The 27,730-nt window shown below is 35.0% G+C and overlaps 3 protein-coding genes across 3 annotated transcripts; 1 reads left to right on the top strand and 2 right to left on the bottom strand.

Annotated features, from left to right (window-relative positions):
• Positions 1 to 1,104: 1,104 nt before the first annotated feature.
• LOC140007332 (uncharacterized) lies at positions 1,105 to 2,028 on the bottom strand. The gene has a single exon (XM_072050063.1). The coding sequence runs from the start codon at positions 2,026 to 2,028 to the stop codon at positions 1,105 to 1,107; it is 924 nt and encodes a 307-aa protein (XP_071906164.1).
• Positions 2,029 to 4,113: 2,085 nt separating this feature from the next.
• LOC140007529 (probable protein S-acyltransferase 6) lies at positions 4,114 to 6,309 on the top strand. The gene is made up of 5 exons (XM_072050193.1): positions 4,114 to 4,562; positions 4,742 to 4,903; positions 5,012 to 5,260; positions 5,350 to 5,583; positions 5,869 to 6,309. The coding sequence occupies exons 1-5, from the start codon at positions 4,371 to 4,373 to the stop codon at positions 6,043 to 6,045; spliced, it is 1,014 nt and encodes a 337-aa protein (XP_071906294.1). The 5' UTR covers positions 4,114 to 4,370; the 3' UTR covers positions 6,046 to 6,309.
• An 8,734-nt stretch (positions 6,310 to 15,043) lies between these two features.
• Positions 15,044 to 19,636, bottom strand: LOC113689419 (putative late blight resistance protein homolog R1A-3). The gene is made up of 2 exons (XM_072050871.1): positions 15,514 to 19,636; positions 15,044 to 15,365 (listed from the first exon to the last, which is right to left on the bottom strand). The coding sequence occupies exon 1, from the start codon at positions 19,302 to 19,304 to the stop codon at positions 15,534 to 15,536; it is 3,771 nt and encodes a 1,256-aa protein (XP_071906972.1). The 5' UTR covers positions 19,305 to 19,636; the 3' UTR covers positions 15,044 to 15,365; positions 15,514 to 15,533.
• Between the last annotated feature and the right edge of the window lie 8,094 nt (positions 19,637 to 27,730).

Here is a 27,730-nt window from a genome sequence, read left to right as displayed (position 1 = left end):
CTTAGGCAATTTGAAGCAAGCCATAGCATAATTGGGCATCGCTTGGATCACTGACTTAATTAACACTTCCTTTCCAGCTGAGCTCAACATTTTGTTTTTCCAGCCTTTCATTTTATTCATGACTGAGCTCTTGATATACCCAAACACTTGATTTTTTGATCTTCCTATAGCCATTGGTAGACCCAAGTATCTGCCACTCCCTGCTTCCCTCATGCTGCCTAGCTCTTGACACACTTTTTCTCTGACATTTGAGGGAGTATTCCTACTAAAATACACGGCTAATTTTTCAAAATTTACCATTTGACCAGACATTTTGGTGTACTCCAGTAAAATATCTTCACCTGCTTGGCCTCCTGGACAGTTGCTTTGTTGCATATTAACGAATCATCTGCAAAGAATAAATGCGAGATTTGGGGGTTGCTTTTGCTGGTTTTGATTCTTGTGACATTCCCCTGGCTAATCTCCCTGTTGATCATATGAGATAATCCCTCTGCACAAATAAAAAAAAGGTAAGGAGAAAGGAGGTCTCCTTGTCTTAGCCCTCTACTGGCTTTGATGTATCCCACCCTTTCTCCATTCAGGTTAAAAGAATAAGATACAGATGAAACAGAGGATATGATCCAACGAACAAAAATAGGACAGAATCCCATGCGCATCATCATCATCCATACAAACTGCCATTCAACCCTATCATAAGTTTTAGACATATCTAACTACAGGGCTATAAAACCTACTTTTCCTTTCCTCTTATTTTTAAGGTAATGCATGACTTCATGAGCAATAAGCACATTATCCATTATCTACCTGCCAGGGACAAAGGCAGATTGAGATTCACTGATGCACCTATTAAGAACCATTTCCAGTCTGTTAGCCAGAACCTTAGAGATAATTTTATACATAGTGTTGCACAGACTGATAGGCCTATACTGAGTCAAGTTTAGAGGGTTATCTATCTTAGGGATCAAGGTTATAAGAGTATCATTAAAAACTCTCAGCATATTTCCAGTATGGAAGAAACTGGTAATAGCATTCACCACATCAAGCCTGATTATATTCCAATACTTTTGGAAAAACAAAGGAGACATACCATCTGTGTCCGGAGATTTATTTGGATGCATAGAAAAGAGAGCTTTTTTTTATCTCAGCTTCCTCCACTGGTTGTATCAGTCGCTCATTCATCTGTCTTGAGATAGTATTAGGAACATCTTGTGGTACTTCCACCTCCTCAGTGTTTTTGGTTGTGAGCATCTGTTGGTAATAGCTGCATATCTCCTCCTTCACTTCTTGATCTATACTACACCAGTTCCCATTATCTCGCTGCAATATTGTGATTTTGTTCCTCTTCCTCGTAGCCATCACACTTGCATGGAAGTAAGCTGTGTTCTTATCCCCCTCCTTCAGCCACCTGCATCTAGCTTTCTGACTCCAGTAGAGTTCCTCCTCCTTATATGCCTTGCTAAGCTTCAGCTTTAATTCTGCTATCTGGCCTCGTATTCCTTCTCCACTTGACTCTTTTATTTCCAGCAGCTTCTCCTTAATCTGTGTAATTTTCTTCCCAGAGTTCATCCTCAACTTTCTGTTCCATGCCAGCAGAGCCATTCTACATTCCTTTATCTTTCTCATCACTATGAACATCCTTGATCCTTTCTGTTCTATTCCCCATGTTGTCTCTATAATTCCTTTACTGTCCTCATTTCTTGCCCACCTTTGATCAAAATAGAATCTCTTTTTTGGTTTCCTTTGATTGGGGTTATTATCCAGAATAAGAATGTTATGGTCTGAGGCTTCAGTTTCTTGATGATGACAGATTGCTTTAGCAAAAAGTTGGTACCAGCCCACTGATCCTAAACATCTATCAAGCTTCTCTTTCACCTCACCATCTCTTTCCCATTGATTACACCACGTCCATGGTTTCCCTTCAAAATCTATGTCGACTAACTCATTTTCTTTGATAAACCTGTTAAACTCTCTGAAACTCCCCTCTGGTCTTACCCTCCCCCCATTTTTCTTTTCCTGATTTGATGTCATTAAAGTCACCCACTAAAATCCAGTGATCCCCCCATTCCTGTTTTTTTTTTGTTCTATTTTCTTCCATTGCTCTTTTCTGGTGTTCTCCTCAGTACTAGCATACACCCCTACCAACCATCATTCGCTCTTCGCCTCAAGATCCTTTATTTTTGTCTCTATGAAGAAATTTCCATGTCTGATAATATCCACCTGCACCTCTTCTTTCCAGAAAAAAGCCAAGCCACCTGCCCTTCCAACCGAGTCTACAGCATAGCAATGATCAAATTTTATCTGTCTCTTTACTTTTTCCATAACTATTTTTTGGGTTTTTGTCTCACATAAGAAAACAATACTTGGAAAGTGGAGATTTATCATCTCCTTCAACTGGGGAATTGTCAAGGGTCCTCCCACACCTCGACAATTCCACAACAGCACCTTCATTTCCATTGAGGAGGCCTTATGGGGATAGCCTCCCATTCCCCTTCTTTTTTGCTTAGTTGAACCTCCTTCTTGATTAATTTCTGTAAAGGTTCCTCCCAATCATCCTCTTCCATTGGTTCCCCATCATCTTTTTCCTCCCTCTTCTTTCTTTTTCCTCCTTATACCACTTCCTGTATGTTTGTCTTCAATTCTCCTAATGGCGTTCTTTTTATTCTGTGGAAAGCCCTTTGTTGTTTTCTTTTTTCCTCCCTCCCTGGACCAGATCTTAGAGTCAACTTTCCTTGATCCTTTCCCTCCTTGTTCTCCTTCTTATTGTTCCTTTGGCTAGGTGGGCTAGGGTTTTCAGTACTGACCTCATGAACCAGCTCCTCCATATCCATATTTGATATTAGGAATAAGCAATTATTTCTTGTTATTACTTGGGTGTTGGTCAAATAATGTATCTTATTAATAGATGGAGGTTGGCATACTACAAAATAGCGCATAAGGACGACATGCCCCTTATATATGGGGGAGAGAGAGAGTTTTTGGGAGATGAGAGATGATATATAAAAGTTGAGTATGGATTCAAGTTGTATTCTTATATAAAATTTTACTCTTATAAAAAAATGAGTTTTTCTCTGTGAATATAGGTTCAATGATAGAGTTGAACCACGCTAAATTCTATGTGTTATTTATTTTTTATACTTGTGAGTTGTTTATCATTAAATTATTGTATTATTGATTTTTCAATAGTCGTTTGTTCTGCTCTTGGATCCCAACAGTATATTTGCAAAGTCATTATTTTTATAGAATTTAATGTTGGGGCATTTCGCGTTTATTCTTATTGAGTAAAGCTTTATATTAAATATATTAATTTTCAAATATTAATTATGAATCCTTACTTAAATTTACAAATTAAATTTATTGTTTATGTTTCCTAGAACACACTTTACAAATATTCATTTGGAACTTTTTACTAAAACTTGTTGCTCCTCAAAATCTATTTTACAAATTAGAAATAGATTAACAAAATGATATATTACAACAATTAATTCTCAAAACAAAGATCACTCTAATGACATTGTATACTCACAACTTCTTAACAATATTCATAATAAAAAAAGGATTAATCTTTCTTACACTGACAGTGTATATACTATCAGCGTTGGATGATTGACAACTATGCAAAATTTGAATTTAAAATTCAACTGTTGCATACATGTTATGAATCCAACGATAATAGTGTATACACCGTCAGTGTAGGAAAGATTTACTCATAAAAAAAGGATGGGTAGATTACTAAGTACATATTTATTTGTCATAACTCTCCCAATTATTAGCATTCTATAACTCATTAAATTAAGTAAAAATTACTTATAAAAATTTTAGTGATGTCATCCGACATATCTCATATTAAAAAGTTACGACTGTGTTTCGATTGCAGCTATGATGCAAATCAAAATAATATTTCAAATGATCTCCTGTCCAAACACGCCTTTATTATAGTGATCCACTGGTTCAGTCCAGCATCCACTGGGATTCCGCTGACCCATCCATTTCTGTGGATTCCTCCCCGAGCCCAATTTGACAGATGTGTGCAAAATGGATCAGTGAGTTGACTGGCTTATTTTGGTTTATATTGCATACGGGTGGTCCGTGCACACTTTAACCCGATGGCTTGGCCCTAATGAACACAAAAATAATTACCGCTTCTAGTTTTCTGAAATATCTTTTCCAGTCACAAGTGACAAGTTTCACCCGGGGTGGTTATCATCTACAAATTGAAGTTCTTAATTTGAGTCCAGATGGTAGAAATCAGAGAGAATGGAGTGGATGGCGAGTGAAGAGAAAGACGGCAGCGTAAATTCTTCAGTCGCTCAAGCTATCGATAATTCTGCATCATTAGAAATTGATCAACCTACAGGAACTCAGAAAGTACTATGTCATCAGGAAAGAAAGTAGATAAGAATTCTGAAGTTAGTTTTCAAGCAAAAAGCAAGAAACTGTTTTCTTCTCTTTGGGAGAAAATAATTGGATTCAAAAGGGTGGTTCAAGAAAAATCTTTTCGATTTTGTCGAGGCGGCGACGAACTTGAACAAGCAAGAGTTTACCATTTTTGGCCTGGAAACAATGTAATCCTCCATTTGCTCTTGCTTTACATTCCAAAGCTATTTCTTATCATTGTACTTTGCTGAATCTTGATAAAGCTTCTAGTTTATTGGTTTAAATCAAAGAAGAAATGGAGGAATTGATGCTTACGCGAAACAAAAAAATGGAGGATTTGATGTTGGACGTCGTATTCTGAATGCAGGTATTCTTTTGCAAGGGGAGACTGATTTGTGGTCCGGATCCAAAAGGGCTGATTTTAACTGCCATTGCTATTAGTCTATCAAGTTGGACATTTGCGGTTCATGTTGCAAGTGGCATAATGAATCCGGCCATCATCGTAACATCTTCAATTCTGACAACAATTGTTAGTCCTAAACTAAATTTCACACACACACACACTCTTGTATGAGAAAGTTGTGAACGTAACCGAATGCCCTTCTGCTGATGTAACTATATATTGCCCGCAATGCAGGTTCTTGTGAACTTGGTATATGTCAGTACCATTGATCCTGGTATAATTCCTAGAAATGATCTAGGAACAATTGATGCTGGTAAACGCAGAAGGAGATCAAGGGTAGTTGTCATAAATGGGATAGAGGTGAAGTTTTGTAACATTTGTAACATTTATCGTCCGCCAAGAACTTGTCATTGTGCAACTTGTAACAATTGCATCCAACAATTCGATCACCATTGCACCTGGATCGGGCATTGTGTGGGATTGGTATGTATGATCACAACCCTGCAAGTCCTTCTGGCATTAAAATTAGTTTACTAACTATAACTTTCTAACTTTTTTCTTTCAAAATGCAGAGGAATTATCGGCTTCATGTTACATTTCTATTGACAGGATTGCTCTTATTTGCCTTCATATTTATCTCCTCGTGCAAATCAGTACATCACAAATTGCCCGGAGATGGAAATGGGGTGATTGGATTTCTAAGAAATGACCCGGAGACTGTGGCATTGACATTATTCAGTTTTGTAGCCATGTGTTTTCTTGCTGGCTTTTCTTGTTACCATGTTTATCTAATTGCTATAAACCAGGTTTGCCCTTTATACTTTCATTTATGCCAACAGTACTTATATCATCACGGTTTATCTCAAAGTTGAATTAATGCATTTTTTTCTTGCATGATTGTAGTTCATGTATGTCAAATATATTAATTAACGGGCAATCCTTTTGAGAACAGTACTGAATTTTTGGTACAACAATTATTTAAAGTGCACAGCTTTGAGGAAATTTCTGCTTTGGCACATAAACATAGAAGGCCAGTCTAAATAGCTGCTTAAACAAATTATGATGCAGTTTCTATATTATGCCTCGTGCAGACATCTTATGAGCATTTTCATCAAAAGTATGTGAACTCTGGAAACCCCTATGACAAAGGAATCCTAAACAACATTAAGGAGGTTCTACTTGCTCCACAACCACCATCTAGCGTCAACTTTCGAGCAGATGTGGAGCCTGGATGGTTTGGTGGATTAAGTGATATTAGCATCAAATGATTTCATTGCATATTTAGTGCGTTTGCTAGATGATTTCCTTCTTTCCTTCAATTTACTAGTCCCATTTGTAATTACATTGTACCATGTTTTGGTGGCTGAATTTCTAGTCTTAGATTGATTACAAGCTGGACAGGGATAGCATAGATTATGAACCTGTGACATAGCTAAACTTTGCTTATGTAAGTTTTCCAAGTTTGGTTACTTTAATTTTGTCATCAGCATACCACAATTAGGAGGAAATGCATCACTGTTTATTATGTTAAATTAAGATGAAAATGTTTTGAATCTTCAACCTAGGTATTTATGTATATTTTTAAATTAGAAATTGGTAGTTTGCCTCTAACATACTCAGCATTGATAGCACAAAGGCATTTTGAATTGGATTTTTGAATTCTGTCGAGTTCGAATCATTTTACAAATATTGAAGTAGTTCTTTGCCATCCAATTTCTTTGAAACTACTAGAATAAATTTATTATTTGCACAATTTTTGTTTATTGTTTGGTAGATCACTTGCAAAGCTGTTTTCAATGCAATACGGTCGTGAAAAAACTTTATGGTTTCATATGGATTGACGAATTTAATGAAGGATTTGAAATTCACCCAAATCATTTTAGTTATTTGGATTGATTAAGAAGCATTTGACTTTGTAATTCACCAATTATTAAAGTATTTATTAAATATTAGAATAATTGGTGATTTATAAATTTAAATATTTTTTAAATAATCTAAACAAATACAGGGATTTAAGAGAATTTCAAATCATTCATCAAATTTTTGAACTCAAGCATATAGCATGAGAGAATGTACAAGGGTGAAGTAAATTGTTTTTTATGTTTTGGATACTATAAAGAGCAAATTATCTGGTTGGCCATTAAACTTTTGCCATCGTCGAGTTTTGGTCACTCAACTATTAAAAGTCTGGTTTTGGCCACTCAAATATATAAAGTTAAGATATAAGGCCATTCTGTTAGGTTTAACCGTTAAGTTCGTCAATACGTCCGTTCGCGCGATTTCCAAGACAAAAGATAGGGTTAATTTAGGAATTCAATATAGCATTCAATGCTTCTCTAAAAAATTGTTGTTCTTCTTCCTGCCCCTCTTCAAATCTTCGTCAGACCCTTTTCATCCACCGCAGGCATCACTCCTGCAACGCCACCAGTAGATTTCGGAGCGTATCTGCAACGCCACCAGTATCTGCATGCCACCACCACCACCTCCTACTTTGAATTGCTTATTTGAAGGAGAAGGGGAAGTTTCATCTGCGCCGTCTCCTTGGCGGCCGCTTGATCCTTCCTCTTTAAACAAATCTTCCCTATATTTTTTTCCTTAATTTGAAGGAGGAGCAGAGAGAGTGGAGCCGCTGCTCCTGACGGATATGTTGAGGGTTGAAATGTTAGCCGGGATGGTTCCCGTGCCGGTGGCGGCGATTATGGCTGGCTCGGCTTGCTGTAGAAGCCACTTGATTGTCTCGCCGTCGGACTTGTGACCTAGCTCTCGAGTCAACTGGAAAACCCTAGCTGCACAGGCAGCCGGCATTCGGATACGCCTGCCTCGGTCGTCAACTTTGGTATGGCGGTCCTTTGTGGATCTCTTGGGTGGCTGCTGCTTAGGGTGGATTGGTTTCAATAGCCCTATTGACTAGGAGAGTCAGCATTCCGGCAGCTTTGACTTTGTTGCAGGAAGGACTACTTGGAGTTCCATACCATGACTTCCATGGCAATCTCCCAATTGATGTGGGTCTCACCCTACCAAATCTGAAACTAATAGCTGTTACGGAAAACAATTTCTCTGGAATCTTTCCCACTTCAATCACCAATGCTTCTGGGCTTGAGGAAGGAACTTGAGGAACTTGGCCTAAAGAAGAAGATGCTATTTTTAACTTCCTAAATTAACCCTGCATTTTGTTTTGAAAATCGTGCAGACAGACAGATCGGTGAATTTAACGGCCAAATCTAACAGAATGGCCACGAATTTTAATTTTATGCATTTTAGTGGCCAAAACCAGACTTTTAATAGTTGAGTGACCAAAACTCAACGATCGCAAAAGTTTAATGGCCAGCCGGATAATTTGCTCTATTTTGCTAAGCTTTTTAATCATAAAAAAATGAATTGATCTGAATGGGATCTGTTATATCACTTCAGAAGGGTTGTTAAATTGAATGCCAATGTGTTATGGGATCAGGAAATGCTTAGATAATCTTGAGAGATGCCATAGTTCAAGGAACAAACTCATTGCAGAGGATATCTTGACTGGCTGATGATTTCACGTTCTGATTGGATCTTCAAGAAAGATGGAGTTTTTACGTTTGAACAATGACAAAGGAACAATTTGGTTCACTTTGAGTCTGATTTGCTTTCAGTAGCCAAAATTAGACTCTTATTGTAGAGTGATATTAGCAGTGAATGAATTTAGTAGCAAAGCTATAAATGATGGTGTTGTGAATCTGTTCTTGAGATTTTAATCTGATTTGAAACTTTCTGTGACTTGAAATTTTGAGACGAGGTCCTGCATTCTTGATCATCTTGGAATCTTAAGCTACATAAGTCAAGACTTGTATTCAATCAATTTTGGAAGTTCACCAGGCATTATGTTCTTAGTGACTCTAGTAGTTAATAATAGATAGCCCAAAAGTATTCTGAGCAAGATTATTGAGTGAGTAGGGAACACTGAGTTTCATCCCTGTGGGCATCTTGAGAAACTTTGGAAGCACGGGCTGGCTATTTAGTGCTAATTTTCATCTCCAAAGCTTTCTTGCTTCTCTGTTTTAGTAAAGTCTTCCTCAAGAAGCAAGAAAACAATTTAATTATGTACATTTACATACTTAGGTATGTGTGTGTATGTGCACGTGAATATGCAAAAGTAATACTTTCACTGCATGTATGTATATAGGGATCAATCTCAAGCAAAATTTTATTTTTATTTTTTATTTTTTTAATTCAACGAAATAGTTAATGTGCGTTCGGGCCAGCAGTTGTGGCCAGTTGACCCTTGTCCAAACTAGGGGCTTTTGCCACATTTGAAGCATGATTTTAGCTTTTACTTTTGGATAAATGATCTCTCTTTAGCATTTTTTGGTTTTTCTGATTTTGGATATAGTTTAGCAATATGCTCAAGCTCTTTTGAAGCACTGAGAAGAGATTATAGCTATGGGTATGCTTCTCTCTATGTATGCTAACTTTCTAGTTGCTTTTCTTATTGTTGCCTTACTACCAAAGCCATTCTTCCTCCTCCTTATTCCAGGCGGATGGGTGTGGCAGGGGCTAGGACTGGGGCGGGGAGGGGAAGGTTAAGGAAGTCAAGGGTGGGATTGAACTCAGACCTATGACAGATGTAGATGTAGACAGACCATTCTTGAGGTCATGGAGATTTCTGGTTGTGATGTCTCATCTCTGAGATAAATTTCTATCAAATGTCATAAGCAATGCTATAGCATCCTTGTGTGAAAAAGATTTTTTTTTTTTTTTTTTTATTTCAAGATATGTTGAAGAGATCAGGAGCTCGAGTTAGGGTCTCCATAAGTTCCCCGTCAAATACATCTTTTGCGCACAGGCTGTGGCTAAACCCTTCTAACCTCCTTAACATCTTTACTCCTATTTATCTGTCCTAATTTTTTGAGGGAGACGAGAAAACTTGCTTGCCATGACATTGAGCACAATTTAGACAACCTATCTTTCCTGTTCCATTTTCTGATGAATTTCATGCAATGCAGGTTGTGATACTGGCAGAATTAACAGCATCTGGGAAGGCGTCTGATACACTGATAAGGATTTACTCACCATTTTTGGGTCTATCTGTTCTAGCCATTTTACGTGGTCTGCTGTCGCATCCGGGCAAATCTTCTGCAACGGGCAAAAGACCTGTAACCAATAGGAAGAAGAGGGTTTAAATTCTTTGTAGTTCGAAGTTGTCTAGGTTTGTTCAATTTGGTCTAGAGTTTGCTGCAAACTGTTTTTCTGCACAATTTTGCGTGTCCTATAAGATGACTTCTATGCATTTTTGAAGTTTTCATGTGTACCACCTATCAGTTCACAAAATCTATGCACAAACTATGATGAGATTGAGATAAGCCACCACAAAAAGTAGCTGAAATTTTTGGTTTTCGCAAAAAACATTGGAAAAGGCAGGTCCCCAGCAAGTTGCTCAGAAATGTTTGCTTAACTGGTTTGTGCTTGTAAAGGTGCAACTACGTTCTTGAATTCAAGTTTCTTTGCTCTGGAAAGCAGTTTCATAAAATGCTGAATAATCACTAAGGCCCAACTGTCGTGACTTTAATAATCTCTGACCCTAATGGATTGCAGTTGCAGGCTAAACTGAAGTAAACTGAACCAGCATACAAAATGATTCAACAATGAGAGGACCAGGATTCCTTGCCCATATGAATATGATGTCAAATACTCTTTGCATTTTCAAGGGACTTATTTTTGTTTTTTCGGGCTAAAATAACGAGTAAATGTTATATACTAATATTATATACACTTTTATCATTGAATTCATGATATATGTGTAAAAGTTTGAATTCAAATTCAAATTTCGCATAATTGTCATTCATTTAAAGCTGACAGTGTATATATATTGTTAGTGTAGGAAATACTAATTGTAACATAACATTAGGAAAGATAGTTTTTTTTTTATTCCACTGTTTGGTTACAACATGGCATTAGCCCATTGGAAATTATTACTCATTGTTACTGCTAGGGTCTTTGGACTCTTAGGTGCTCTTACTAAAACATAACTTTTTGGTCTTACAGCCTCAAATCAATTCTCCGGTAGTAAAGTGCTATTCAAAAGAAAACAAATAGCATAACGAGCAAAATTTGACCCTTTTTCTCCTCTTTTTCTTCTAATGAAAAGAAATAACAAGTTAATAACAATTAAGCTAATTCGAAATGGAGGTAATTACCTATTCATTGAATGCTACTTTAATGCCCTCGTCTGCTAGTATTCCTTTTGTGAAGCAGACAAAGTCTTAAGTGTGTTGTTGAGCTTTAGAGATTCACATAATTCTCATCTTTTACTCCATGTATCACATCATAGAAAATGTTATAGTAATTATTCAAAATAATATATCAGATAATCTCCTGTATTCGTTCTTGGCATGAAGAACTCTTATTTATTAAAAAAAATGATGACTATTTGGTCCCTGAGAGGCCTAATTTCTTTGTTGGCCTTGCATGGTTGAGCTTGTCTTCCAATGCCTTCTTGCTGTATCATGTCTTCATGACCTTGCAGCCTCAAAATCTTGGTTCAACACAACTAGTTTGGTCTATGGAGCATCCTATTTAACGAGCCTTGTGAGTAAAATTAGTGTATCCATTCTCTTATTGAATGCATTCTTTTCCTTTAATCTATCTCAAATTTTAATTTCATCCTTTTTAATTTGTGCATCTCAACAATGAATTATTCTACCATTTGACACTAAGAATTTATAAGAAGCCCTTCCCCAATCAACATTCTCAAATTGAATATATTAAAGTACGTGACAATTCCAGGAAATAATTCAGTTTGAATTTTGCATGATGAAAACTGGTTATTTGGTTTTTCCTGCTCCAGCCATCATACTGGTCTTTTTTCCACACTCTGAAAAGTCCTCATCAATTGGCAAAAGACCTGCAATGAGTCAGAAGGAGGTGGCTGAAAATCTTTGAACTTTTAAGGTGGCTGAGAGCTATTTTCATTAATATTGGTCAAGAAAAGTTAATTTTCTGGAATTAATTTTCCCAAAAATTTGCACTTTATTTGTACCTTATGCAATTTTATGCTAATTATGATCTTTCAGAGAATTATGGCGTCAAGAATGTAGATATTACTATTAGCTAATAAAAGTATAAAACTTTACAGTTTACACTAAAAAAATTGTTCCCTTTCCACCCAAATATGTATACGATATTCTAGCATTTCATGCGATTTTTTCTTCCTTCTTTTTCTTTCATTTTCCCCCTGATATACAACAAGTAACAATTCGTCCCCAGCTTGGATTTTGGTTAGATATCTGAGGGGAAAATTCAACGTGGTTTTACAAGTCGGATCCACATTACCTTCGAAAACTCAAGTCCACGAGAAATTTTTAAAAATAAATAATTGAAAATGCCAAAGATAGCTATGGAAAATTGGCAATTCTCAGTTTCAAAACAATGTTGCTAAACAATGCGACATCACAAATGAGAAATCGATACGAGAGAGATTATTATTTCATATTTTGATAAATCAAGGGGAAGAAAGAAAATATAAGGTAAGGCCATATCTTCATTTCATTATGTGGAACATAAGTTGCTTAGGTTGCGTTTTGTACAGGTAAGCATTATTTGCGCAACGGATCTTCTATGTCACATCCTGTCTCACAACCTATCCCACTTCTTCTAATCTTGCCAAGTGTCTCTTGATAAACCAAACTCTCAAACAACCAAATCCGAACCATGTTAAATTGATTAATCGAATAACCGGCCAGAGAAATTTAATCTCTATAACCAAAGCCGATTAAAATAAAAACAATCTCACAAAATCACAATTTATCAAGGGAAAAAAGCCCTAAAACTCAGTTTAACATCTGTCCTCTCGTCATCATCTTCACAATTTATCACACAAATTGATGATCCGTTGCGCACAAATTGTTCAAACATGAAACAGACAAATTGATGATCCGGGTTAGACTATCTTTCTCACGCCCACAAACACTCTTGCAGTAGACTAAGTTTCTCCCCCATTCACACACACAAATTTTGCAGACTAAAATCTAGCAGGAAAATTCAAGATTTTTGAGAGGAACCCAAGTTTTATTTTCCTTTTTCCTTGTTCCAAAAAAATGGCACGTAGTTCATTATTAGCAAAATCCCCTTTTTACAAGATAAATTTTTTAGCATTGATTTTACAACTACTATTTTGTGTCTTTTCGTACTTGACTGTGATCGTTAGCTTGACATACTCACAATTGAAATCGTATATAATCTGACCCTTGTCACATTTATCTGAACAAAAGGCCAAGAAGGAAAAAAAGAGAAAATCTACGATCATGATATTTCCTGGGTTGTTTCAAATGCCTTTATAGCTTCTGGCGTGACACTGCTATGTAATTTGCTCACTGTGGTGTTATGGATTAGATTCAAATGGGACGCATCAGAGTGTAATGCTTTCGAAATCAAGTTTAGCTCGCAGAGTGAGAATCGTATATCAGTTATGGAGTGCACAATGAAATTAATCTTTTTAGGATTCGTTTGGTTTATGAGATGACACAAGGATTGGATTAGTCATTCTATCTCATCTCATGTTTGGTTGTATTTTATACATGACATGATACATCCCGATTAATCGAATTAATCCCCTATTCATGGAATAAAATAATTCCATGGTGGTGATGGTATTAGTCATCCCAGGACGACTGATGAAATTTTAGATTAATTGATCCTTACAAATAATATAAATTTGTACTCTCATAATTATATAACCTTACCCTCATAGGATAATATAACATGAATGGACTAATTTGCCCTTAATAATTAATTTAAAGCTTTTTGACTAATTTGCACCTAGTACTAGTATAATAATATTTGGACTAATTTGCCCTTGCGAATGATGCAAATTCGTATTGAACACTATATAACCACACTCTCACATAATAATATGATAATAAATGAACTAACTTGCCCCTACTAATTCTAGTAAAAGTTTTTGACTAATTTGCCCCTACTTATATCATAATAAAAGGACTAAATTACCCTTGGACTAAATTGCCCTTACTAACCTTATTTTCTCAACCAAATTCTATACAAATACAAAACCTTATCAATTTGGTTTTGCGAATAAGGGCTTCAATAAGTTCAAGTTTGGCCCAAAGAAAAATCTTTTATATTGGCTTGAGATTGGCTCATTTAAAACTTTTAAATGGGTTGGACTTTATTCAATTTAACCCTAATTTAGACAAAACTCAGCCCATTATTGAACTAAATTTCAAAATTAGATTTAAAAACTAGGTTAAAACCTATTTTTAAGAGCCCAAATGGGCTGAGTTTGAATGAATGTAAATTTTTATATGCCAAAGCCCTTCATTTACTTTATAATTCTAAAATTTCAAATTAATTTATTTTAATAAGAATTATAAATTTTAATAAGAATTGCTTTAAATGGATTATTAAATTAATTTACTTTTAGCTACTCCCTCATGTAATGTGTTTCACTTGTAGAACCACAATAAAAGTATACAGGGGTGAGGTAGAGATAATGAGTAGATTTTTTGCAAACTAAAATATATAGTTGCGGCTCCAAAATATTCAAATTTAAAGGGCTTTTTGAAAATTTTTAGAATTTTAAGAATGAACAAGAGAATTATCTAAATCTTTGGATAAGAGTATCTGGACTTGGAGGAGCCCTTCCAGGTCCATCTTTGGTGCCCATCATTTCCCCTGAAACTATATAAGTTGGGGGTGGCCCTAAAAATTATGCTAATTATGCTAAAATCTCTTTTAAAAAAAATGTTCCACTTATACCTTGTCTCTACATTTTTCCTGAATGTTACTTATTTTGGGAGGCCTTTTGTATTTTGAAAATTATAAAGTACTTTTTAAGATATCAATTTTAGAACAATTTAAAACGTTTAATAAATAACTTTACAAAAAGTTTTTAGGATTACGACAATGCTCAAGTGAAGTTAGCACAATTAACTCTCGTAACTATGCTTCTCTTTGATGTCAGGTTCAACGTTTGAATCTAGAGTCTACTAGTTGGGAACAGAAAGAATGTAAGGAAGGATGGGGGGTTTTTTTTTTTTTTTTTTTTAAAAAAAAAAACTTTGGGTTTCTTCCTTCATTTTGTACAACAGTCAATCTTGGTACGTGCTTGTATCAAAAGTTATTTCGTTGACTACCGGAAATCTCCCAATAGGATATTATTGTAATTCAAAGTTCAAACCAATAAAGACAAATAACTTCTTGGAAAATTTGCAAACTCAGTTGTATAGGTATGTATATGTCGCAGTACAAGATTGGGTCACAGGAATAACAAGAAACTTGCAAAGAAAACAAGAACAACTTGATCTTGATTGATGCTCAACAGATACAACATAACCAGTATGTGTACAGAAGTAAAGGGTTAAAAAAGAAAAGTAGACTGAAGTGGCTTCCAAACCAAACCAAACCAAACCAAACACACTTGGAAAGATCAGTCATCCATCGTGAAATAAAGATCTTCAGATCAGTATTTGCTCTTCCTGAATTTGCTCCACTGAACTTGTAGAGTTGGGACATTTAGATACTTCAATTATTTCAAGAGTTGATATATTTTCCAAACAAGAAGGGAAGTCCTCCAAAATCTTGCAGCCTGATCTTGATGCTATTAAGAAAAAGAAAAAGAAAAACTATTAAGAAAAAGAACAACTTGATCTTGATGCCAAAACAGATAAACATAACCCGTAGCAGTACATAAGTAAAGTACTTAAAAAACAAATGTAAAGTAAACTGGCTGTCCAAAGCAAACTTACTTGAGAAGATCAATCGTCCATTATGAGATAAGGATCTTCAGATCGGTATTTCCATTGCTTCTTTGCTCTTCCTGAATTTCTTCCAATGAACTGGTACAGCTGGGACATTTTGACACCTCAATTATTTCAAGGGCATAACTATTTCCCAAACAAGAAGGGATCTCCTGCAACGCTCCACAGCGATCCAATACTAGCTTCTGGAGACGAGGAAAATAGTACTGGTCCTCGTACTCATACTCGGAGGAGGCTGTCCACTTCACAATGTTCAAGGAAGCTAATTTCAAGAAACGAACTTTAGGGAACTTCTCCACTTCCATTTCCCATATTTCCCCCTCAAAGGCTTGTTTGAGTAATTTGAGTACCTCAAGATTGGGTAGATTTCCAATTGCTGCCATTTTGCTCCATGGCAAGCGAAAATAAGATAGGGTCAATTTTTTAATAGTCAAAGGAAATTGGAAATCTAACTGATATCGGCCACCGCCGTAAATAACGCAACTCAGACTGAGTGATTCCAACTGACTTAGACAATCCATTGCTACATGATATTGAACATCTGGCTTCAGATTGACAGAGCATCTCAGCTTGCGGATATTTGGAAACTTTCTCAACAGCTTGCTGATGTTTTCCTCAGGATCGAGAGACAAACAGGACAAGAAATCTAAGTCACGCAACTGTGACGAGTTGTCAAGATTGTCTCTAGGGAAAAAAAAACAATAATGCTTATCGACCTCATCAATTAGTTGTAAATGCCTTAGTTTCTTCAGGTTCCATACGGTATCTGGTAGTGAAACTGAACGATGAGTTGAGGAATTTCGCCAAATCAAAGTTTCCAAATTCGGGAGATTGCATACTGATGATGGGAGACTGATTTTACCTCGACCTAGAATCGCCAAGTAGCGCAAGTGAACAAGCAGTTCTACCTCTCTAGGAAAGGGGTCGAGTCCAATTTGGCTCAAATCTAACACTTTGACAAGTTTGATGATGTGAAAAATGAATCGAAGGTCAAAACTATTACTGTCTTCATCGTGACTGAATAATAATAGACTGCGTATGGCAGGAGAGAATAACCTCAAGTTGTCAAAGTGCTCCACCTTAGAATCAATAATGCATAAGCGACGTAGGTAACATGGCAAAGTGAAAGCAGATAAGTCATCATACCTACGTACCCGCTGCAAAAGCTTTTCTTCTTTGGCTTTTGTCACACAAAACTCATATAACAAATCGTGAATGCGACAAGCTTTGACCCCATCAATGGATCTTGGTTTCGAAACTATGACTAAGCTTCTGCTAATAAGTTCCATCAGGTAATCATTTGCCACATCCTCTGATCTCTTGAGCTGAGTTTTTTGAACAAAACCTTCAGCAACCCATAGAGAAATCAACCTCCTGGTATTGTGTTCATGGTCTTCTGGAAAGGCTCCAAAATAAAGAAAACATGCCTTCAGATTATCAGGTAAATGTTTGTAACTCAGCTCTAATGTAGCGGTACATTGTTCCGTACTAGAAACATTCCTTGAACTTAAACCTTCCACAGCTTCTTTCCAACCATATCGGTCCATCCTTGAGAGAATTCCGGCAAGAATGACAACCGTAAGAGGTAGTCCTTGACACATTTCCACGACTTGCTGTCGAATTTCACATAGTTCTGGAGGAGCCAAATCTTGTCCAGGATATAACTTCCCTTTTAGCAAATCCCAGGTCTCATTAGGAGTGAGTTGAGGAAGAGAATACGGTTCATGGTCGAGTTTGGCTTGCGGAGCAACACCACGGAGCCGACTTGTCAAGATAACTCTACTTCCATTTCCATCATCAGGGAATGAGGCTTCCAATCCGTTCCATGCATCAATGTCCCATACATCGTCCAAAACAACGAGATATCTGTTTTTCAGCAAACGTCTTTTGACTTGAAGAGCCAGATCTTCTTCACCCATCTTAAAAACTTCCTCAGGAAGCTTGGACTCAATACAAGTCAAAATTTGAAGCAACAGATTTCTCTTTTGATATATTTGAGAAACAGTACACCAAGCACGCTCATAAAAATGGGACTTCACTGAAGAATCATTGTACACTTTTCTAGCCAAAGTTGTCTTACCGCATCCCGGCATACCCACAATGGAAACAATTTTCACTTGGCGTGATCCATTTCTGAGTCCATTGATTATCGATGCCGTCTCATCCTCGAATCCCACCACCAAATCATTGACTATTGGCTTACTTCCTTCTTGTGGCATGTGATTGAATCTCTTCGTTACTTCGCTAACTTTTCCACCAAGTCTTTCGCTATCACAAATCTTCAAGGCCGCAGCTTCAATGATGTTCATTTCTTCTAAAATGGAATGAATAGACATTGAAGAAGAATCTAAGATATTTCCAGTTATTAAGGAGTCAATAAAAAGCTCTATCCTGTATGCCACCCCAACAATACGATTCCAAATTGCCTGGACCTCCTCATCTTCATTTTGCAGCTCCACAATTTTCCACAGCAAAGAACGTAAACAAACAAGTACTTCCTGGACTTTTTGAATTGGATGATCGATCAAAGCAATCGAGCCGGCCTCAGAACTTGTCACATCCATCATCTTTTCTAGAAGGGAATCAACAAAGCCCAGTCCATTGGTCGTAGGAAAAGTGAATGATGATGATTCTGGACACTTCTCTGTGATTACTGCATTGATGAGCTTAATTATTTCCGATAACTCAGAACACACGATATCCATATCCTTGGCTTGTATGCCGTCTTTGATTGCATTCAGAGAGAGTGGGGAAATAAAATCTCCTCCATAACATTTCACGACTCGAGTAGGATCTCTTACTTTCTCATTGAACTCCTTTGGCTTCTCCTTCAAAATGGTTCTCAAGGAATTGAGCCCCTCGTAAAACATTTGTAGTTGACGCAAAATTACAGGACAAGTACCATGCTTTAGTTTCTCCCAAAGATTACGCAGGAGAGAATGGTAGAAGTCTCTCAATATGCGCTCATCTGTATCTCCGTATGATTGTCTTGATAACTTTGAAGCAGCCAGGGCCTGGATACAAGTGTCAAGGACTTGCGGTTCAACAGGAATAATCTTCTGCGGCAGTTCCGAAATGTTTTCCTTGATATCCTTGGGCGATCCGAAACCCTTCTTAAACTGGAACTTATAAGAGAGGCCTGCTGCATTGATAGCCACAGCTTCAGTGTGAACCAACAATGGTCCCAATTCTGTGTTTGCAACGCCATGCAGTGTGAGAAAACGGATGAAGTTTTTCATGAACGCCAGCTTCTCTTCAAGGGCTTTAATTAGTCCAACTTGATGTGGCAGCCGACTCCTTGGAAGATAATTCACTAGATTCTCCAGAAGAGAATCCATGAATTCCATAAGGTCATCTTTTCGAACGACCGAATTACTGGACTGCCGTGACGAGGAACCCAAGAAAAAGACGTACCATTCGCAAATTTCTTGTTCGAAGGATTCCATGTCTTTTTCTAAATCATGGACCACCTTCCAAGGCTGATCAGAAGATTGGATCTCCTTTGCCCACTTGGGAATGGCTTCTCCAATCCGAACTGCCAGAGCTTCTAGGCTTGCATGATGATTATTTGCCTGGTTCTTTTTGTTGTCAAATAGTAATTGCACATCACCGTTGCTGTATTTTATCGCACACAGAAGAAATGTTCTCAGATATCTTAGCATGTGTCTCATGCGTCTCAGGTACTGCTGCGGCCAATTTGGAAATTCTGGATAATCGTTCTCCAGCGCTTGCAGATCAGCCAAGATGGAAGAAATACAAGTGATACTAGTGGAGGCCATCTAATAAAGGGAAGATCAACAAGGGAACCAGAATGTATCGATCTCAATTTAAGAGATGAAACAGTTCTCAAATATGAAAGGAGACGAGAAAGATCTGCAAAACCTCAAAAACAAGTGCTCTCCTCTTTTCTGTACGTTGATTGCTACTGTCCAGCAAGTAAATGACAAATAGTCATTGGATACTTCTTGGATGATTGAAAGAAAAAAAAGACCCCACTGCACATGCGTTATCCACTAGTCCAACTGCTTGAATGGTACAAATAGAAGTTATGGTATGGTGTTTTATAACAAATAGAAGTTTTAATGCTTTGGACTCTATTGATTTCCATGTTTATTGCCTTGCCATCAAACAACAGCTTTTCACATTGAGAGCTGTCCACAATGGCTTTAAGTAAAATTGGTAAGCACCACAATCTCCAATTTCACTCCTATGTTTTTAGATGGAGTTTGTCAATACCTACGTTAACTATAAGTTTCATTTTTATAATTTCAGTTTATAAATGCAAGTAATACTATACTACTGGAGACCATCTAATCAAAGATTAATAAGAGAACCAGCAGAGATCTCAATTTAGAGATGAGACAACTCTCAAATGTGAAAGGAGATAAGAACTGCAAAACCTCACAATCGAGTGCTCTTCTCTTGCTCTGGTGATAGATTGCTAGTATATAGTAAAGAAAGGACAAATAGTCAATGGACATTTCGCTCCATTGCACTTCCCTTAGTCATTAGTCCAAATGTTTGAATAATACAGCATTAATTACGCTCTTAACAATCTTTTAATACATCTAGCGGCACTAATTTCGCAACCGGGTTATTATTTTGATTAATCTTGCGCGTTATTATAATTGCTTATGTCAATGAAGTAGGACTTTAATTTAATTTTGAGATTAACAACAAGAATTCAATCAACAATCCATTTAATAAACTTGTAATAGTTCGCGTGCTTTGCACATGATTATATTAACCCAAAATAACATGTCTTATATATATATTTTTTGTGAAATTTGATTGTTTACCTGATAATAAAACATGTCATATTTTCATTAACCAATTATTATTTCAAAGTCCATCTAAATATGAACTCTTTGATCAATTATTTTTGAATTTATTTTGAGTTTTCTTTTTTTAATTTATGTCGATCTTTTCGGTAAATTATGGATTCAGCTTTGATAAATAATTCCTAATTCGGTCATTTTTCACCAAAGTTGTTGTATACTCACAATATTTTTACCATAAAATCATAATATTATTTTTTTAAAATATTGTACAAAAAATATTGCTAAACAGGAAATATATGCATACATGTCAAGTGTGAGCCTAGTAAATAGAATTAATTCATAATTGTTAGGAAAATAAAGACTTAAATCGTAAAATCAATTTCTAAAGGGGTATTAGAATAAATAAATTGATTAGTTAGATTTTGTCATTCTAATTATTTTCACCACACTCACCCCTTTCTTGATGTGCCTTTTCTTACTTAAAAATACACCCCAAAGTTAAGTTTATGATGAAATCAACAAATTTTAAGAAATAAAAAAAATTGTATGAACATTTTAAATATTATTTTCCCTTGCTAAGACAAATGAAATGCAATTGTATAGTTAGAATGAATTTATTATTTAAGAATAAAATATATGAATCGTGCTCATATCCAACTCCGCATGAACATTTTACTTTATATCTTTCCAGTTGAACTTTTCACAAAAAATTTTGTGAATTTGAATTGAATAATGTGAGGTGCATTGTTGAATTTGGATTATTGACGTTTTTTCTAAGTGTTATTGTGGTTGATAAGAATATAATGATTTATACAGCTTAATTATCTTAAAATGGCTTTAGTTTCAATTGATAGAAATAGTTTGATTCTTTTATTTTTGCTTTTCTTTTAGTATTTCTTTATACTGATAGAAGACACATAATTATGTACCTATCTCATGATATGCATATCAAGATTCTCCAAATGAATATGGACTCTTTTCTTATTCTCTTTTGTTCTAAGAGCATCTATTTTTTTATACTAATATTTTTTTACAATCTTCAAATTGTGGTTGCTGAAATTGGTCAAACTATTATGAGCAAGAAATTGTTTCGAATAAGAAACTTTGATGCACATAAAAATTGGAGATGAAATGTATGGGTCGCTAAATAGTTTTAATAGGGAGTTTTTCATTTTAATTACCATTATTATTGAGATATATTCATTTGGAATGTTTCATATTTTAATTATTACCACAATTAAAATACAATAACTTGGGGTAATATGGAAACAACATAAATCAAGATAAAAAAGTGCTTACAACTTATAATGCCAAATCTCGTCATACTTTTAATATGGTAATACTAATAGTAATAGATAAAGAGAAAAATAAAACAAGATAACACGTTTGATATTGGGAGGGACAGGGGGCATGGAACATTTTTTTTTCTTTATTGTTTTTTTGAGCCTTATTGTTATTAACTTATGTATGGTCTGCATTCATAGCCAGTTAGACGTATCATTCAGACATTTGGACATTTGAAGCCTGTCTTCAGAATCTCAACATTCAACACCCTTCTTACCTGTTTTTCTTGTCGAGGCAACACTGCCTATACTAATAATTTATCTGAAAGCCTTCATTGCTTTTTGGTCTATTACGGACACAATTCTATAACATGTTGTGTAAATCATTGTTCAAGTGGTTTGAGAACTTAATCATAACATTTTTTGTTTTGGGGGGGGGAGGGTGGGGGAGGTGTTGGAAACGTGAAGTTGATATCTAAAACTAGGGTAAAGTGCTCCATTGGTTACTAAATCTATTCAAAATCTTAATTGAGTTGTCCGGGCTGATGAGATAACATGCTTAGCATTTTTATGGTATGACTGTACAAAATCTTACCGTTCCGCAGCTTATGTAACACAATATTCTTGGTTAATTACAAGCAAACACCCTTGGTTATATCTCCTGTACAAACCTACCCTGAAACCCCTTTATAACTGAACTATCTTTCTTACTGAGGGAAACTAGGGTTATACTGGTATTTTATATGAAAGCTTGTATTTCTTTTTGGTCCTATTCTTGATACATTGACGAGTGCTATCTGATGAATCTTTTGGGATTTTTGGACATGTAAATGAAAAAAATTAGGCGGTACTAATCCCTAATGAATAGTTAATTAGTGAACATTTCGTGTTAATCTATTTATTGATGTTTTAACATGTATACCTTCATATGTTTCATCAACCTTAGGGTGAATTTTTTCTAGATCACTGGAATTTCTTAGGTCATTTTATTAGATCTCAGCATCCAATTTGAGTTTAAACCAGTTGGATAGTAAATCAGACAGCGTTGGCATACATAAATATTCTAAATTTCAAATGTGTTGAGTTTCACAATGTAATTTTTGTAATTTTCTAGATCTATTAGATGTAGTGATTCTTCAGATTTATTATTTCTGTGATATAATTAAAGTATTTTCTGCCACATTAGTGCATATTTCATTGTATGATATTATATCGTTTATAAAAAAAAAAAAAAATTATCTAGATCGCATATATACATAGTGATAGTACTCCTGATGTGCGCACGTAGCTGGTTAATATCATGACATCTATATTTGCAGGCCAACTAATGACTGTGACTGACATCTTCGCAAGTGCAAGTGCAGCAGCAGCAGCCGGCCTGAAGCAGAATTGTAGATTATTTCAAAAAATTATGTAGACAAGATCATTGATAGATTAAACCAAGAAAAGTGGTCTTACAACAATGACAATGTGTCGATATTGAATCCCTTTTTTATATATTATCAGTTTGCAACCTAATAAATTTTTTTATTACTGCAATCAGACCATTGTCAAGCAATTATTCTGATTGAAAGAGACCTTGCGCCTGCACTCAATTTTAATTTCATTGGTTAATGTGAAAGTTTCCTTGAAAGCTTGTATCCGGACCAGAATTCAGCTTAGATGCCTTGATCTCAATATTTGTTTAGCTTGCGCATTTCCATTCAGACTCTCCATTTTCTTAAAGGATTCAAAATTTGTATCCAAGATTGTTCGCCTATGAATGAGTACCTCCATTGAAAGATGCCAGGGGGCAAATGTTCACGTAACAAGCTCCATTTCAAATCACCGTTTATTTAGAAAATGCCAAAGAGAAAGACAAGAACTATTTTGAACCAGAAATGCTAAAGGAGAATTAACTCAATCAATTATCGCACCAAAATCAAACGTTTAATGTGGAGCAAAAGTACAGTTTTGGTCCCCAATATTTAGTCCATCTAATATTTCGATTAAAACAAAATTTGTCTTCAACGCAATTTAAGACAACTAACGAAAAATCACAATAAGTAATAGTCAAAATCAAATTGATGTACGCCAACAATTTTGATCATCTATATTTTGGTTTAAGTACACCAAATTTGCATGGGTATATTGTTAATACCTCACAAATCCCTTATGATTCAACCAAGGATGGAACAGGGGGGCTGGGGAGGAGCAGCCTTTCGCTCCCCCCCACAGCCGCCAAAACTTTCGAAATAATCCTAAAGGCACTAAAACATTTTATCTAAGATAGATTAATCGCCTCCCCCTCCCCCCCCTCCCAACATGCATATCTATTTCTAGTTCCTCTTAATTACTCTTCATACATTTATCTATTTCTTGTCCCCCTTAATCACTCTTTTTATGAGACTCTTGTACCAAACAAACTCTTATTTTCTTCTCGTATTAGTGTAGCACTAGTACAAATGGGCTTATAAATGAATCGAATCGTACTTTTGACCTATTCGGCTCGATTCAAAATATTAGATAAATTCAAATTCGAACTCAAATCCTATACGAGATCTAAATTTGAGATCAAGTTCAATTTGATGTTACAGGCTCGATATTATATTATTTCCTTCTCTTATTATATTATTTGAACTCGAGCTCCAGCTTGCTAAAAATCCACCCTCAAATCGAGCCCTTAATGTGCCTAGTTCAAATTATTCGTCAAATGCTCAGTTCATCAACAGCTTGCAACAGAAAAATAACAATTAAAAAAACACTACATAAAAGTAAATAAAGGAAATAAAAGGTAATAGAATTCACTTGAATTAAGAATGTAGGAGGATTAGTTAAAAAAATAAAAAGTCACAACTTTTTATCCAGCTTCTCAAGGATCGAGTCTTTCTAAGCTCCATTATTATGCTTCAAGCATCAACTGTTCTCAAACTCCAATTTTGCAAGGCAAGTTTTTATTTTTATTTCCTTCAAACTTTCTTGTATTATATTTTAAATTGTATTATTAATTTTGAAATAGTTATTTTTATTTTGAGTTTGTTGTTTTGGAATTATGCAATGATTATTGCTTCTATTAATGTAAGAAAAAAAAAACAAAGCCAGTAATATGAATTATTAATTTATTACTATATTAGATAGTTGTTTCTCGCATTGATAGGAAATAGAATGGTAGGGAATCAAATTTTGCAGTTTGAATTATACTTTTTCTTTTATTATTGAAATCCTTAATTTACATTTTAAATTTACCATGCTTTATATGCTATAATATGTGTTATTACTATACGTTGGATTTTTTGCCTCCCCTAAACTAAAGTTTTTGGTTCTACCACTGTATTCAACAATGTCCATTTAACTCTTTTGTGGCATCATGTAAAGTGAAAAGAAAAATAGTATCTCCAAGCATTAGTTAATATTTAAGCACAACAAGTGTCTAACCACTTTACATAAAATTAACAGGGAATTATGTGGCCAAATGTAAAGCCATATATAAGGGGAATAAGTGGCAATTCTAACATATTCCACATTTCTAGCTAGCGTGCGTATAGGTTGATCACCGTGACTATAGTTGCTTTTTGTCTATTTTCAGCTTTACGTAAAATCATAGATGGGTTAATTGGAAATTTTAAACAATAGGAGGATTGTATGATAAAATGCGAAATTATGAAAGATAAAATTATTTACTCCATTCGTGTACATCTAGTCTAGTATTAAGAGAAGGAAGAAGCTGAGGATTTTGCAATTACTCCTTACAAAGCCTACGCGTTCTATCATCTTTCTGCTTCACTACACCAAATCCCGTTTGGTATAGTACTAAAATCTTGATTAACTCCTATACAAACCTGTGTTTAGTTTAGCTATCTTGAAATTGACGACCGGTTTTACTACCTTTATTTTATTTGAATGCCTTTATAGTTTATATCTTTGTTGTCCCATTACTAATGAAGAAGACAAATTGTCGCAAGTGGAGGCGCCAGCAGCGGCCGGCCTGAAGCACGACCGTCGGTTATATTCAAAAGTTATAGAGACAAAAAATTATTGACAGATCAGGCCACTAAAATTGGTATCAGAAACAATGACAATATTTTGTTCTTTTTTTTTTAATAAATTTTCCAGGCAAACTTTACAAGATGAAGAAATGAAATTCTAGATGTAAACTGACATTGAACGCTACTGACTAACATATTATGGTAAATAAGATTTCATGTTAATACATAGTGAGATATAGAAGTGGCAAAATGGATATATGGTTGATAAATAGTTTTAGTTAAATGGATAGTGGATCAAATTGATCCAATCCAATTAAAACCATTTAATAAAAGAATGTTATTTAAATGGATAGTGTAAAACCATGATCCATTCATTTATCCATTTACTTTTCCAAATCCTAAATTTAAGATCCAAATGTTTTTTCCCAAAAAGTTATAGATCCCCCAAATTCTATCCTTAAATCACCTAGAAAACTTTTGGTAATAACAAATGCTTGTGCTATTACTTCATTTTATTCTTCATAAAAGCAGTTTTAAATTATTTTAGTTCTAAGAAAATGTAACTATTGTGGTCAATTTAACCTTAAATTATTACTTAAAGTATCATCTCGTAAAGTAATGAACAATTACTAACTTGGCTACATTATTATAACTTTTGGGTGAATTGAATATGGCTTTACAATGGAAGGAAGTTTATTTTTCCAATTTTTTGCACGCTGTTCAAGAGGGATGCCTTGAATAAAAATAGAGTTCCAATAAAAGGTCTTATATTATTTGATAAATAAAATATTTTCATCATATGAGCACATAGTACGTAGAAATGTATGAAACTCCTTATTATAATATTGATATACAAGCTACCTTATATTTATTTAGTAAATTAGGTGTTTTTTTTTTAGGGTTGGGTTGGATGATAAAGGGAGAAGGATTATAAGTAGGAGGTCATAGATTCAAGATCTTCCACATATTAAAAAAAGAAGAAGAGGGTGTCATTTATATATCTTAACCAATGTCGTAGGGACACTCGTTAGAAAAATCTTTTTATAAATAAAAGAATAAAAAATAAAAAATTACTTTTACACTATATGATACAGTCTCGCTTTTTCTTTACTTTAGAATATGCAAGTTTGCTGTCATTACTATATAAGAGTTTAATTAAAAAAAAGTGTAGAGACTAAAATACAATTTTGAAAAGGATGGAAGAAGTCTAAGAACTAGAAGTGAATAAAATGCAATTAATGTTATTGATAACTTGGCATATGAGGAAGTTATGAAGTAAATAATACGTGGACCCACAAAATTCCATCCCACTTTTTTATAAATATTTGCAATCACAATGTGTGTTTTCTCTTTTTTAAATTAAGTGGATATATATGGATGATATGGATAATCCATTTAAAGCCACCAACATAATTGGGTTTAGATGGTTGTCTATTTAAAACCATTGAATTTATTTGGATCATCCAAATCCGTTTAAGTGGATATAATTTGTTGTTTCCCAAAGGCAAAGTAGGAGAATTCAAGTAAATAAAAAAAAATTTTTTTGGTAGCAAAAAGTTTGGATGGGGTTTGCTCTAATCAACACCACGGGTTAGAACATGTTTCTAAAATCATGGATTGTTTACAAGGATTCTTACAGATTACCCATTAACACAACCGTACAGGTACATATTGTCTACCAACACATCACATCCTTATATTGACAATTGGATTTGAACATACGACCTTTTTGTAAGGAAGTGACCGAAATTTTCTATTCTATACGCTAAAGGTACACAATAAAGATACAAAAATTAGGGGTTAGTATAAAATTCTAGCATTCTCTTTTATCTTCTAAGTTGTAGCATAGAGAATTTACAACTTTTACGGGACAAAATAAAATTGGCTTACATTCTTTGTGTTGTATCCTAAAGTGCATGTAACTGAAGAACCAAAACAAAGAATGAGGGATTGATGTCATATTGAAACCATTTAGGCCTTGTTTTATAATTCAATTCAGCATTTAAATTTAATCTTATAAGTTGCTGATACTTTAGCATAGAGAATTTACTACTTTTATGGGACAAAATAAAATTGGCTTATTCTTTGTGTTGTGTCCTAAGTGCATGTAACTGAAGAACCAAAACAAAGAATGAGGGATAGATGTCATATTGAAACCACTTAATCATCATGCTTT

The sequence above is a fragment of the Coffea arabica genome, chromosome 5c (assembly GCF_036785885.1).
Source record: "Coffea arabica cultivar ET-39 chromosome 5c, Coffea Arabica ET-39 HiFi, whole genome shotgun sequence".
In the NCBI taxonomy this organism is placed as follows: Eukaryota; Viridiplantae; Streptophyta; class Magnoliopsida; order Gentianales; family Rubiaceae; genus Coffea; species Coffea arabica.
Note: the sequence above shows the minus strand (reverse complement) of the source record. Positions and strands in the feature narration are given on the sequence as shown.

Bases quoted from the DNA above. Each gene is read 5' to 3' on its own strand.
- LOC140007332 (XM_072050063.1), bottom strand. From the start codon at position 2,028: ATGACATCAAATCAGGAAAAGAAAAATGGGGGGAGGGTAAGACCAGAG.
- LOC140007529 (XM_072050193.1), top strand. From the start codon at position 4,371: ATGTCATCAGGAAAGAAAGTAGATAAGAATTCTGAAGTTAGTTTTCAA. The intron at 4,563-4,741 runs GTAATCCTCCAT...TTCTGAATGCAG, and splicing joins ATTTTTGGCCTGGAAACAAT to GTATTCTTTTGCAAGGGGAG. The intron at 5,261-5,349 runs GTATGTATGATC...TTCAAAATGCAG, and splicing joins TCGGGCATTGTGTGGGATTG to AGGAATTATCGGCTTCATGT.
- LOC113689419 (XM_072050871.1), bottom strand. From the start codon at position 19,304: ATGGCCTCCACTAGTATCACTTGTATTTCTTCCATCTTGGCTGATCTG.